The following is a 14824-nucleotide window of genomic DNA, read 5'->3' on the forward strand; positions in this document are numbered from 1 at the left end:
CATTTTATTCTCTTTCAAGACATGCAAGTTGGGAACACCAACAACATACACAACGGATTTCAAATACCCCAACAACCAAGAGTCACATGGACTGATGTGATATATTGAGCACAATTCGTCAGTCATTTGAATGCCTGCACCTTCCCAATCCCTTTTTAAGTGGAATTCGTGGCACTGCTGCAACGTATGCACAATAAAATTTGCATAATCCTTTTTACCTGCATTTACTGCAAATATCTGACTGTTTTTGCCTCTGCCAATGCCAAAATTTCTCCTATCGGCGACTTTTGGTACTTTTTTTTTTTTTTTTTTTGTGAAATTCATCTCCCCATGCCTTAGAAAGTCTGAATATAAAATGCGGTCTCATTCCGTGCATTAGTTTTAGCTACAGATACCTCCAAAGAGGGAAAGTTAATTTATGGCCACCCTGTTCATTGTACTCCAGCTAATTTAATATCCCCAAATATATGGAATGTCCATAGATAGCATGCATTTGAAAGAGGTCTCAAGAATAGACAAAGATTGATAACATAGGCTGTCAGAAAACTTCAAGCACTTATACAATAGAGTTCACAAAAATGGACCCTTTCTGAATTCTAATAAATTTATAGGTATTAATTCTGGGAAATTCCCATGTTACTCCTCTAAATAAACTATTATTTTATATGGCTATATAACCTACTTTTGTTTAGGAGTGCCCCTTTTTTTTACGATGTCATTGGCTTTTTACTCAAATCTTAGGGCATTACATGATGTGTTATAAAACTAATATATGAAGAATAATATAGGAGGAAATTTGGACATACCTATTCGAATGTTGTTGGCTGTCTCCTTATCCCAGCAATATGCATTCATCTGCTGTTAAGTATTAAGGGGGGGTAAAGCAATATGGGGGAATTATTTGAAAAAAAATTGAAAAAAACCCGGGTTTTTTTATATGTATAAAATTATTATTATTAAGGATGGGTAGAGAGTGCTTTGTGGGGGTGTGAGAGAAGGATCTGAAAATAGAAACTATTTTTGAGGGATGAGGAAGGATTGATGGGAAAAGGTCAGGGGTGGGAGTAACAGGATATGAGCCGTTTTGACTGTGTGTCATCTTCGGAACTCCTGGGGAAAGTGGAGGCAATGTCATGTCGGCTTGGTGTTTCTGTCTTTGGTGTGCTTGTGTTATCTCCTATTGGTCAGAGTCGTGACCTAATTTTTATGATATAGAGCTTCCAACTCTCGGAAATTATGTAGGGTCGATGGACATTTATCGAGTTTTCGTCACATTTTATGGCTGTCGTTTCCAATATTCTAAACATTGTTTTGTTATCTTGTATGTCTAATATTATGGCCTTGTCGATTTGCGTGGTATGTTTTTGTTCAAGGCCGTGGACTGCTATTTCTGTTTTCCCTGTACTTTGTATTCTGTTTTTCTTTTTGTTGTTATGATTTTTATTGTTTAAATGTTCTGGAATAGGGATGTTACACTCACGGAAGTGTTTCCCATAAAGACCTGATAGTAGAACCTGTGTAGGTGACATCACAGTCATTTTGGCAAGGAAATTTGTACGCTACGTTGTTCTAATATTTCTTTGTTTGTGTGAGATTTTGTAGGTTTAGAAGTGTTGACAATTTTTGGTTTGTGGTGAACATCAGCTTACAGTCAGTGTGTTTGAAAATGTATTTTGCCATAAAAGGTGATGTTCCCCGGCATTATCTTTTATGGCCAAGGTGGACGATATTCTATGCATCGGAGAACCAACACATATCACCACTTTACAAGTGTCCCTTAACGATTACTGCAACAGACTAAAATTCATCATAGAAACCGAACAGGACAAATCCATCAATTTCCTAAACCTGACTTTAGTCAAAACAAACAACAAAATACCCACGAAAATATTCCACAAACCCACACATATCGGAAACTACCTCCATTTTAACTCATACCATCCTTATTCAATTAAAAAATCAGTCATCTTCACACAATTCATAAATGTTTACAAGTTTTCAACTAACTGCAATTATCTCAACACAGAAATTAAGAATTTTTCAAAATCGGAATTACCCAACGCAACTAATAATTTATCCTTCTCTCGCCCCCCACACACACACACAAAGCACTCTCTACCCATCTTTAATAATAATAATTTTATACATATAAAAAAACCCAGGTTTTTTCAATTCAATTTTTTTCAAATAATTCCCCCATATTGCTTTACCCCCACTTTTCCCTAACCCCCTTCCTTTAACAGCTTAACAGCAGATGAATGCATATTGCTGGGATAAGGAGACAGCCAACAACATTCAAATAGGTATGTCCAAATTTCCTCCTATATTATTCTTCATATATTAGTTTTATAACACATCATGTAATGCCCTAAGATTTGAGTAAAAAGCCAATGACGTAAAAAAAGGGGCACTCCTAAACGAAAGTAGGTTATATAGGCATAAAAAATAATCTAATAAATTTGTATTAAATGTTTCAAATAATAATCTTATTTTAATTTTAATCTTATTTATTTTAATTTTATATTAGTTAGAAGCTTTAGTTCTAATTTAATTATGACATCACTTCCAGACACATTCCAAAAGTGGCGTTATGACCAGTGTTAAAAAAGCTAATAAATTTCTGTCATCTCATGAAGAGGCATTATCCCCAAGATTACTTAGCACTTTAGTTTAATTAAGCAGTTACATGCCAAAAAATAATTTCACAGCTTTAGAGAAAGATGCTTTCTCTAAAGCTGTGAAAATCCAGAATGAGGCAGGTGACCAGTGGTGTGCCTCAGGGCTCTGTGCTTGGGCCAATGTTGTTTAATTTGTATATAAATGATATAGGAAACGGCTTAAAGGGAGATATTCAGTTGTTTGCTGATGATGCAAAGTTGTGTAGTGCAATAAAAAATCAAGCTGATGTTGAAAGTTTGCAGGAGGATTTAAATAAGCTGGTAAAATGGGCAAAAGAAAATGGATGTCAGTTCAATGTGGAAAAGTGTAAAGTCTTGCATTTTGGGATTAAAAGATTACCAGCTGTGTACTACATAGATGGAAAGGTACTCCAAGAGATTGATGAGGCTAGGGACTTAGGGGTATTGGTAGATAAGGAGATGAAGTTCAGAGGACACATTGCTAAGGTGTCCAAGATTGCACATAGGATTACTTGGTTGTTGAGGAACACACTGACATCCAGAGATAAAGAGGTTATTATTCCCCTTTATAAAGCATTGATACTTCCACATTTGGATTACTGTGCTCAGGTCTGGTCACCTGGATTCCTTGGAGATGAGGAGGCTGTGGAGAGGGTTCAGAGAAGAGTGACCAAGTTGGTGAGTGATATAAAAAATGCTCCCTACATTGATAGATTGAGAGCTTGTGGATTGCAGAGATGGGTTGATAGGCGAAGAAGAGGGGATATGATAGAAACATTCAAATTACTAAAAGGTTTTTATAGGATTGATGCAGGGGAAATGTTTCAGCTGTGTGATAGTGATGGAAGAACAAGAGGTCATCTCTGGAAATTAAAGAAGAGTGTGGTAAACAAAGGTGTCAGAACAAGATTTTTTGCCTGGAGGGTGGTGAATGAGTGGAATTCATTGCCTGACTTTGTTGTGAGCTCTTCATCTGTAAATGAATTCAAGAAGAGATATGACAGATATTGTTTTGCTAGTTTGGGTCTCCCGCGATGAGTCTACTGACTCCATGGAGATACCCGTAATAATAATAATAAAAAAATAATAATGCTTTCAGAATAAAATAAATTTAGTTTAATCCTTTATCCAAGTGTAAGCAAACAAAGTTTGCCCCTGAAAATATCTTCAGGACTGAGGTAAGGTGGTGCAATTCTGAGCAAAGGTGGGCCAAGCTCTTATCACTCCTTGTCTCAGTATCTCCCATAATGCAAAGTACATCTCCTTGCAGACATGTATACTGCTATGCATTAAGGGAAGGGCCACTACCCAGACTGGTTTCGACCTTCATTGAGGTCTTGTCAGTGGGAATCAGATCCAAATGTGGAGATGTTAAGGCAGAAGCAATAGGAGAGGTCATATTTACCTATACAAGTTTCCAACTTCTTTCTCTAAATCCAGAGTAATTCAATAATAAGGTGGTACACCTGTTGGCAACTTGTATAGGTAAATATGACCTCTCCTATTGCTTCTGCCTTAGTATCTCCACGTTTGGGTCTGCCTCCCACTGACGAGACCTCAATGAAGGTTGAAACCGGTCTGGGTAGTGGCCCTTCCCTTAATGCATAGCAGTATACATATCCACAAGGAGATGTGCTTTGCATTATGGGGGATACTGAGACAAGGAGTGATGAGAGCTTGGTCCACCTTTGCTCAGAGTTGCCTGGTGTTGCACCACCTTACCTTAGTCCTGAAGATATTTTCAGGTGCAAACTTTGTTTGCTTACACTTGAATGAAGGATTAAACTAAATTTATTATAGTCTAACCAAATGCAAAATAAACTTCCAAAATGCTTTAAGAAGTTTGTAACAATGATGAAATTATTATACTTAAAGCAGACAAAGAGAATTCAAGATGGAAGAGTCTGAGAGCTCATATCCTTGTGGGTATGTACAATGCTGTGCATTATGGGAAGGATCACTACAGAGAACCAGTTTCGACCTTTATTGAGGTTGATAGTAATGGCGAAGTCATTTTTCAGTATACGAGTAGCCAGAAGGTGTCAACTTATTATTAAAATACTCTGGATTAGAGATAGTTGTTGTAAGTTTTTCCACTTGGTTTTACTTTAAATTAAGATACCAAGATTTTATATACTTGGTTTAATCCTTTATCCAAGTGTAAGCAAAAAAGTTTGCATCTGAAATATAATCAGGACTGGGACAACTCCTATATAGATACTAATGACTTCACATCACTTGCCTTAGTATTCCACAATGCAAAGCACATCCTTACAGTTATGTATAATGCCATGCATTATCGGAAGGGTCACTACCCAGACTGGTTTCGACTTTTATTGAGGTCTCGTCAGTGGCAGCCAGACCCAGAGGTGATACTAAGGTTGAAGTATTGCACAGCATTATATCGTTCATGTACAAATTATATAGTTTGCAGCTCACAAACAGTGCCTTGTGGTACACCACCTTCTACTAAACTTTACTTCTGAATAAAGTACTCTCTAATATCTCTCCATCAACCACCCTCTTATTCACTTCAACTATATATTATTATTTAGGCCTCCAAGGAGCCAAAAGACACATCATGGGAGGTCCTTCCTAGGAAACACAAGTCTATCAACACTCATCGTGGGAGGTCCCTCCTAGGAAACACAAAGTCCATCATACCACTCCTTAAACTCATTGACCATTCTCGCTCTCACCACTCTATCAGGCAATGCATTCCATGGTTCAACCACCCTCCATGCAAAGAAACCACTCCTCACCCTCTTGCTCACAGTTTCCTTTCATAACTTCCAGGTATGGCCACTTGTCATCACTCCTTCCCTCTGTTCAACCAAGCGAAAGAACTCCCCAGTGTCAACCCTATAACCACCTCTCAACAGTTCAAAAGTCTCAATCATATCACATCTCCTTCTATCCACCAAACTCTGCAGTCCACATTCCCTCAGCCGATCCTCATAACTATCATTGTACAGTCTTGAAACTGTCTTTGTTATCTGCCTTTGTACCCTTTCCACAGTTAATTTATCCCCTTCAAATCCTGGGGACCAAATCTGAGAACAATAGGCTAAGTGTGGTCTGATCAGGGTCTTATACAATGGAATGATAACTCTTTTATCTCTGCGGGTCATCATCCTTCTCATTATTGCAGCAATCCTCTGTGTTACTATCACTACCTTTGCAATATGTCCCCTGAATTTTAGGTTTCTATCAATCATCAACCCGAGATCTCTTGTCTCCCCTACTTCCTCCAGTATAGCTTATCCAATAGAATATGCAGCATCCCATCGATGTATCACAAACCTCAAGGCCTTACATTTTGCCGCATTAAATCGACACCTCCATTCATTTGCCCATCTGTTTAGCTTATTCAAATCCTCTTACAGGATTACCACATCTGCACTATTACTAATAACCCTTCCCAGCTTCACATCATCTGCAAACTACTGAATATCCCCCTGCAATCCACTGACAGTCATTGATATCTTCTTCTACAGCTTCTCCCACTTAAGTGGGGTCACTGTTTGTTATGAGTCTCCTCCACACCTTCCTGTCTTGGGCTGTCACCACATCCAAGTTCTTCATCTTCAAGTCCTCTTCTACCAGCTCCCTCCATCTCTTCTTTGGCCGCCCACACTTCCGCCTTCCTTGCACATCCATCTGCATGACCCTTCTTCCCACATATTCGTCCTCCCTCATCACATGACCAAACCATCTCAACCTTGCCTCCTGTATTTTCGCTCCTAAGTTCGTAACTTTCACTGTTCCCCTGACATAGTCATTTCTCAGATGATCCTTTCTGGTCACACCGCACATCCACCTAAGCATTCTCATCTCTGCTACTTCCATCCTGCTGATGTTATTTTTCCTCGGGGCCACAGTTTCTATAGCATATGTCATAGCTGGCCTCACTACTGTCCTATAAATTTTGCCTTTCAGATTGATCGGCACCCTCTTATCGCATAACACTCCAGCCATCTCCCTCCAGTTCCTCCAACCTGCTTGTATCCTGCATCCCACTTCCTTCTCAGCTCCTCCATCTTCTTCCACTGTTGAACGTAGGTATCTAAAGTCTCTCACCTTCCTGATGACATTTCCTTCCAGCTCCAAATCTGTCTCCTGGCCACCGCCCACTGCGCAACACATATACTCTGTCTTACTTCTGCTCAATCTCATACCTCTCTCTTCCAGTATTTTTCTCCATCTTTCCAGTTTAGTTTCCGCTTCTTCTTTTGAATCTACACACAGCAAGATGTCATCTGCATACAACATTGTCCAAGGTGCATCTTCTCTCACCTCCTCTGTTAACACCTCCATCACAATATTAAACAGAAACGGACTTAATGCTGACCCTTGATGCAAGCCAACTGTTACTTGAAAACTTTCTGTCTGTCTCAAACAGGTCCGAACACTTGTCTTCACATTTCTGTACATTTCCCACACCAACCTGACATATTTCTCCGGCACCTTCTTCTCCCTCAGACACCTCCAGATTTCTTGCCTTGGCACTCTATCGTATGCTTTCTCCAGATCAATAAATACCAGATGTAGCTCCCTTTGTTTCTCTCGATATTTTTCCATCATCTGTCGTAACCCAAAGATAGCATCTGTTGTTGATCTACCAGGCATGAAGCCAAATTGTTCCTTTGCAATCTCCACCTCCTCCCTCAATCTACCATCAAGAACCCTTTCTAGGATCTTCATTGTGTGGGACATCAACTTTATTCCTCTGTAATTTTTACAGTCTTGTGCATCCCCTTTACCCTTGTAGATGGGAACAAGAGTACTCTCCCTCCATTCCTCGGGTATATTTTCATGTTGGCAAACTTTCATGAACAGGTCCCACAGCAGGTCAATTCCCTCTTCCCCCAGTGCCTTCCATGCCTCCACTGGAATTCTGTCGGGGCCCACCACTTTTCCATTCCTCATCCTCTTCATGGTCTCCGTTACTTCCATTCTACTGATGGTCTGCACCATCTCCTCAGAAGGCTGCCCATCTCCTCTGTGAGTCCTTGCATTTTCCTCATTCAAAAGTCCCTCAAAGTATATTTTCCATCTGTTTCTTATGTCCACATCTCTCCATAATACTCTTCCTTCAGCATCTTTGATCTGCCTCACATGTAAGATGTCCTTAGCTGCTTTATTTCTACATTTCGCTAGTTGGTAAATTTTCCTCTGTCCTTCCTTTGTTTCTAATTGATCATACAGATCTTGATATGCCATGGCCTTCGCCTGTGCCACAACTCTCTTGGCTTCTTGCTTTCTCTCTTTGTACACCTCTCTGTCCTCTTCCACTCTTGACTCATCCCACTTCTGCTTTGTCTTCCTCTTAGCTGTCACTGCCACTTGTACATCATTATTCCACCACCAACCCTCCTTCTGCTCTCTAATCTTTCCGGATGTCTCACCAAGCACCTCGATTGCACAGCTCAGGATTACTTTTGAATTATGTTTCCACCAATCTTGTACACTTTCCAGTCCATCCGAAATCCTCTCTAACACTCTCTCCCTAAAACGATTCCTCACACCCTCCTCTTTTAAGCGAAACCACTTAATTGTCTTCATCCTATGGCAACCAGAAGTTCTTATGACATCAGGTCAATTCCCTCTGACAGTCATTGATATAAAGGTTAAATAATATCCATCCCCATGTGCTGCAGTTTATTTATTAGAATTCCAATCGGAATCCTGTCAAAAACTTTTGCAAAATCCAATTCTCAGCTGTCATTGTATTATAAAATGTCAGCAAATTACTGAGGCATCATCTACCCTTCACAAAACCATGTTGCCACCTCTACCCATATAGTATGCCATTTCTATCTATCCATTCCTGTATTTTTCTCTTGACCAACTTCTCCAGTACCTTGACAACCCCTGATATACTGATCAGTTGGTAATTTGCTACAGCAGTCTTGGAGCTCTATTTATGCAATGGAATTATTTTCCTTTCTCCCCCCCCCCCCCGAGACTAATGCAGAACAGTCTTAGATTAAATAACATGGTCAAAGGCACTGCCAATTCCCTAGCATCTTCTTGTAAAACTCAAGCTAGTATATCATCTAATCCCATCGTTGAATTGACATCAAGGTTCTGTAATATGCTATGTGTCTCCAATTCATTTACCTCAGTTTCCATATAATCCTTTCTCTCACTCTCTCTCTCTCTTCTATCCCCCACCTGGATGATATACTCGTGCAAAGTGTTCACTTAATAATTCTACTATTTCACCTGATTCAATTCTCTCCCTACCACTGGCTTTCATTAAAATTATTCTACCATAAACGTTGTTCCTTTTACTTGCAACATACCAAAGGAACTCTTTGGTATTATCTTTTCTTTGGACTGCACTGCTAGTTTCCTTTCATGCTCTGCTTTTGCTTTTCTTACCACACTGGCTGCTCTTCTAGCCTGTCCTTTGTACTGCTCATATATTTGTTTGATATCTTTCTCATCGAATTCTCTTCACAGTTTTTTTTTTTTTTTAGCTCCAGCTTAATGGTGTAGTTGACTAGCTGTGTGCCACAAGGTTCGGTGCTATGACCACTGCAGTTTAATTTGTACATAAATGATATAAAAAATAACCTGAAAGAAAATATTCAATTGTTTGGTAATGATGCAAATGAAATCGTCAATCAGGGCAATGTGTAGAGCTTGCATGATAATTTAAATAGGCTGCCAGTATGGGCAGCCTATTTAAATTATAAATAGGCTGCCCATACTGGGCTGCCTATTTATAAAAATTATAAATAGGCTGCCCATACATATAATTTAAATTATAAATATTTAAATTATAAATAAAAACTTCAAATATTTATCCCAAATACATATATTAATTAATATATTACTATATATATATATATATATATATATATATATTTTAAGGTTAGAGGACATATTGCTATGGTTGCTAAAGTAGCTCATAAGATTATTTGGCTATTGAAGAACATACTATCAGGTAGAGATAAGGAAGTTATTATTCCTGTTTATAAGGCCTTGATATATCCACATCTGGATTATGCTTAGTTTTGGTCTCCTGGATTTCTTAGGGATGAGGAAGTAGTGGAGAGAATTCAGAGGCGAGCAACCAAGATGGTGAGTGAGCTGTGAAACACTCCCTATGAGTATAGATTAAGGGTGTGTTGACTGCAGAAGTTGGTTGATAGGTGATAAAAAGGGGGATATGATGGAAACATTTAAGTTACTTAACGGGTTTTTTAGGATTGATGTAAGGGAAAAATTTCAGCACTTAGCTAGAGAAGAACAGAAGAAGAGGTCATCTCCCTGGAAGTTGAGTAAAAGTGTGTTTTGTAGTGGTGTCAGGGCTAGATTTTTTACTTGGAGAGTTGTGAATGAGTTAATTAACAGAGTCAGTTGTTGGCACTTTGTCTGTTAATGGGTTCAAGGAGAGGTATGATAGATTGTGTGGATAAATTGGTCTCCTGCAATGAGTCTTTGGTCTCCATGGGGGTACCCGTACAATAATAATTTCTCTCTGGATTTTTAAGACCACTAGCATTAGGCTCTCTGTCTTGCAGTTGCTTTACCCTATAATAGCTTATTAATACATTGATGTTAAAACATCTCTGCTGGCATTATCAGACATTTTTTGTCGAGGAAAAACATTATGTTATATAAGCATCATGGTCAGAGTGTTGTTAGTGCACATAGCAAGAGAAACTTATGGTGAAGACTATTTTATCACTTGCTGTAACAACATGAAAATCAACTTCAAAAACTTTTAAAAATTCAGTAGGATGCATTATTTACCCATTACAGAATTTTTTAAAAGATGATTATTAGAAAAGTACCAATTTTTTTTTTTTCTTTATAATTTTTATGTTCATCTTGAGATCCACTTTGATGCATTTATGCTCGGGTTCACTTTTTCCATTTCTGTTTCTTTTTTCTGGTCATGATTGTACTCTTCTACCTATCACACACAAATACTAAAAATTATGAACATGTATGATTACACAGTCCATCTGTGTTCATTAGTAAGGAAAGTACAAACATGCACCACATATGCTGTCTGCCTTGCCGATGATAATATTAGGTGGCATACAAGTAACGTACGCATGGTAAGTAAAATTTTTGCAACTTGAATTTTTTCCGTACTCCTTTCAGGATGATTTGCATCAGTCTGAATATACATAAGTTGAGGGAGACTGCCTGTAATTTCTTATATGTTGAAAAGAACAGTATAATGCACAAAGTATACATATATAAAAAAGGAAATGTGCTGTTCAATATGGAATACTGGCTCATTCCAATGTGAAATGAGGTATCTTCATATAAAAATAGCCTGTTGTTATGTTACTTCACATACTTACACTTGGATAAAGGATAACAAGAAAATAATTTCTTGTTTATAATAAACTGTAAATAATAATATAGAATACGTGTGTTGAGGCTTAAGTGCTGTGAAGAATTCATGTTAGAGGTTTAATGGAATATTAACAGCACTGAAAAAAGATTAAAACTAATTTTAATACTTCCAATATTTCATTTCCGTCACAGAGATATCTTCGGGGATTTTTTGTAATCTCCGAAGATATCTCAGTGACGGAGATGAAATATTGAAAGTATTAAAATTAGTTTTAATCTTTTCTCAGTGCTGTTAATATTCCATTAAACATGAATAATATAGATTATTCATGTTATTCTATAATGAATAATAGAATAACATTAATAATCTAGCATGACTCTAACATGAATAATAAAACACTATATGATACAAATAGATAATCAAAAATTATCTATTTGTATCATGATGTTATAAAGTATCTGACACGTTTCATTCAGATGAATGATATAGAAATAATTATCTTTGTATGACTTTTTATTAATTAAACAATGCCTTATATTAAAAATTCTGTAATTATAATTATTTTCATAAAATATGTTTAAAAAAGATTTCATAAAGAAGGAGATCTAGGAGTGATGGTGGACAAGGACCTGAAATTCAGGGGCCAAATTGCACAAGTTATCTCTGGAAACTGTATAAGGAGGATGAGGAATAGGTTCTTTGCATGGAGAGTCGTTAGTGAGTGAGTGGAATGCATTATTTGCATATGTTGTTAATATGGACACATTGAATCAGTTTAAAGCATGGTTGGATGAGCATTATGTGCAATAGTGGGCACCTGAACTCTATGGAGGTCAGATGTTAATAATAATAATAAAATTCAATTTCAAAAATTTAAAAAAAAAAGTTTTTTAAGCAAAGAAAAAAATTTTTTTGCTAATCCTTACTAGGAGTAACAACTTCGGCATTTTGGTACATTCAATACAATCAATTCAAAAATGAGAGCAATCTAACTTTCATTCAAAAATGCCTTTTTTAATAATTCTCTCTCTCTTCCCCCATAAACTGAAAGAAAGAAATATTCTTGTCTTGCCTAGATAGACTTCAGTGTAAACAGTTTGACAGTTCTGCAAGCAATTTTTTCATACTGATGAAATCGATTCTTTCTCTGTATGAATACAGTTTCCATCTTATATAAGTATTCTACAATACACAATATTACAAAGAATACTTCTTGCAAGAAAACACTGCATCTGTCATGATTAAAAAAAATGTTCTGTCTTCAAATTCATTTATTGCTTAAAATAAATAAAGAAAAAGAAACCAAAACACCTTCAACAGCTGTTTGTGCTGCTTCCTAAATGTCTGCACACTTCCTTCAAACTCTTGTTAAACTTAATAGTGCTCTCCTCATACAGTTAGGACAAAACAATGTGGAAAATGAATTTTCAGGTAAGAAAAATACTTTTATTGTACATTTTCAGCTGATTTAAGTAAAATAATGATATCTTGGTATATTTTTGCTGAAATTAAGTCCAACTCTTGAACTTTGAAACTGTTTTCGCTGCAATGAAACATTGCCAAAGTTTAGCTATATCTTATAACATAAAATAAAGTTACAACTGTGTTAATGACAAGTACAAAATTTTATCTAATGATTTATTAACAAAATTTTTATAATAATTTTCAAAATGAAGATATGAATTTAATTACAAAGATAAATTAAATTTCATTACATAAAAGAAAATTGCATTACATCACTATAAATGGTGAAGGGGATAAAGAAAATGTTTAATTATATCATTCTTGTTACATTATTATTATTAGATTGCTTGATACATAAATTAGCAAATTTATTCAAGAATGAAAATGTGTATCTGGATGATGAAATTCATTCATACTTCACAATTGTTATATAGTAGATAAGTAATCAAAATGTCTCTGCTTGCATATTCTGTCCACTATTTAGGTTACCAAATAGATCTGTTGTCCCATTGACTACATCTGTCAAAATTCATAAATGCTTCTTATCCTTTTATGAAATAGAGTATAATTATTATGTTCTATAAAAATCAATCATTAATTCTCTATTCAGCTTAAAATGCCAAAACGAAATTTTACTTTCTCATCATTGAGATGTGGCTAAAAGCATGCAATATTATAAGTATAAATCTTTTATTTTATTTCTTGTTGTAGAATCCAAGCAGCATCAGTGTCTTCTCAGTGGTTTTACTTTAGTACTCTCAAACTTAGTCTTGCACAAGTTCGCCTTAGTGTTCTAACCTCTGGAAATTTGCCATCTGAGCTGCAGGAAATAAAGCAAAAAATGGGTTTCCGCTTTGTGAGGTTTGAAGATGCTATTGTTGAATTAGGTTTGTTAGGATTTTTTAATATCACAAATAATATGTATATGATAATAAATGGTCTCTCAGAATTATTTATCTCAGAACTATACATACCAGCCACTGAACTAGAAACTTTTATTTAATACAGTGGTTTCTGTAAAGGCATGCAACTGTCAATACCAATCCTCTTCAATTCCCTGCACATAGTTCGGTGAGATATGGGTCAGGAACAGCCTGCATTAAAAGCTTCGGTCAATTTCTGCACATTTGGAAGTTCAGTTTCTTCAGATTACATCAATCCTCATTCCTGACAGACTGTCTTAGGACCACAGGCACACCTCTTTGACAAATAAAATAGGTTATTTTTCCACTGATTAAACACCCTAGATCTGCTGTTTTCAAAATTTCAAAGGCACTCACAATAAGCCCTTTATCAAACTCGGAAAGATCCTTTGTTTTTCTCATTTTGATCAGCACTATTTATGTTTACTTATTACTGACCAGCAGAATTCTTAAATAGTTTCTTTGAACATGCAGTGATGCACTTGGCCCAATATTTTGCATTTACACTTGGTAAGTGACATTTAATCATCTGCATAAAAGTTTCTAATTCAGTAGCTGGTATGTTTATATACCAGAAATAGTTTTTCAGATAGCTATAATCATAAGATTTTTTTCTTTACCACAAAATTGGGATTACTTTTTTTGTCATTTCATACATCATATGCATGTATAGCTATTATCACAAACATAAATTGTTATGATAAAAGTTTAAATATTAAGGCAATCCTCTGATTTGGAGAAACCAGAGAGAAATTCCCTTATCATTTAACTATTATCCATGTTTGTTATATTATGGATATCTCGTAGACAGGCTTATACATTGGTTATGCATTATCAAAACACTTAAGGAATTGAACAACGTAGCTAAGGATATAAATTAAATTATACTTTAATAAATACTTTCCAATATTTTGGCAACGTCACGTTGCCATCTTCTAAAGGAACTTACAAAAAAAGGTACATGCACGTAGGCACTACAACACAGTAACTGGGAATGAAGAGGAAGCTATTGTTCTCCTAACAGTCCTGATGGTGCCCTCTAGTGGGCTAATTAGGTGTTCTTGGCCGTTGGGCTGAAGGTCTTGCTGATGTAAGCCTCCCAAATTTGGGACAGTCGCATACAATCAAATTTGTTGAGGTTTGGACAATTTCTTAGGGATGAGGCTGATTCCATAAATAATCTTTCAAATTTGTATTTGCCACGGTGTGTTACTGTAGCTTTTTTCCACCGTATTCTGTGGCGTGTATCCAGAGCATGGTCTGCAAGACCAGAATGGTTGTACTTGTGAAACCGGATGTAGTCCTTGTGTTCAGAAATTCTGATATTCGCTGTCCTGCTTGTTTGGCCAAAATAAGACAGTTTACAACTGCAAGGGACCTGGTATACACCAGGTAGGTCTAGGGGAAGTGGTTGGTCTTTAGTGGAGCGGATAAGGGATGCCAATTTTCTGTAAGGTTTGTAACAGGAGGTC

The 14824-nt window shown here is 36.6% G+C and overlaps 1 protein-coding gene across 1 annotated transcript in view; it reads left to right on the plus strand.

The window, feature by feature from the left end:
* The window catches only part of Vps13D (vacuolar protein sorting 13D), a 1260195-nt gene that overhangs the window by 1120846 nt on the left and 124525 nt on the right, over positions 1-14824 (plus strand). The window contains exon 71 of the mRNA XM_090393926.1: positions 13141-13316. Coding sequence (XP_090250052.1) covers positions 13141-13316 — 176 coding nt within the window. The remainder of the gene's footprint in view (positions 1-13140; positions 13317-14824) is intronic.

The sequence above is a fragment of the Typopeltis vanoorti genome, chromosome 6 (genome assembly GCF_054136105.1).
Source record: "Typopeltis vanoorti isolate ZY-2024b chromosome 6, IOZ_Tvanoo_1.0, whole genome shotgun sequence".
NCBI lineage: Eukaryota > Metazoa > Arthropoda > Arachnida > Uropygi > Thelyphonidae > Typopeltis > Typopeltis vanoorti.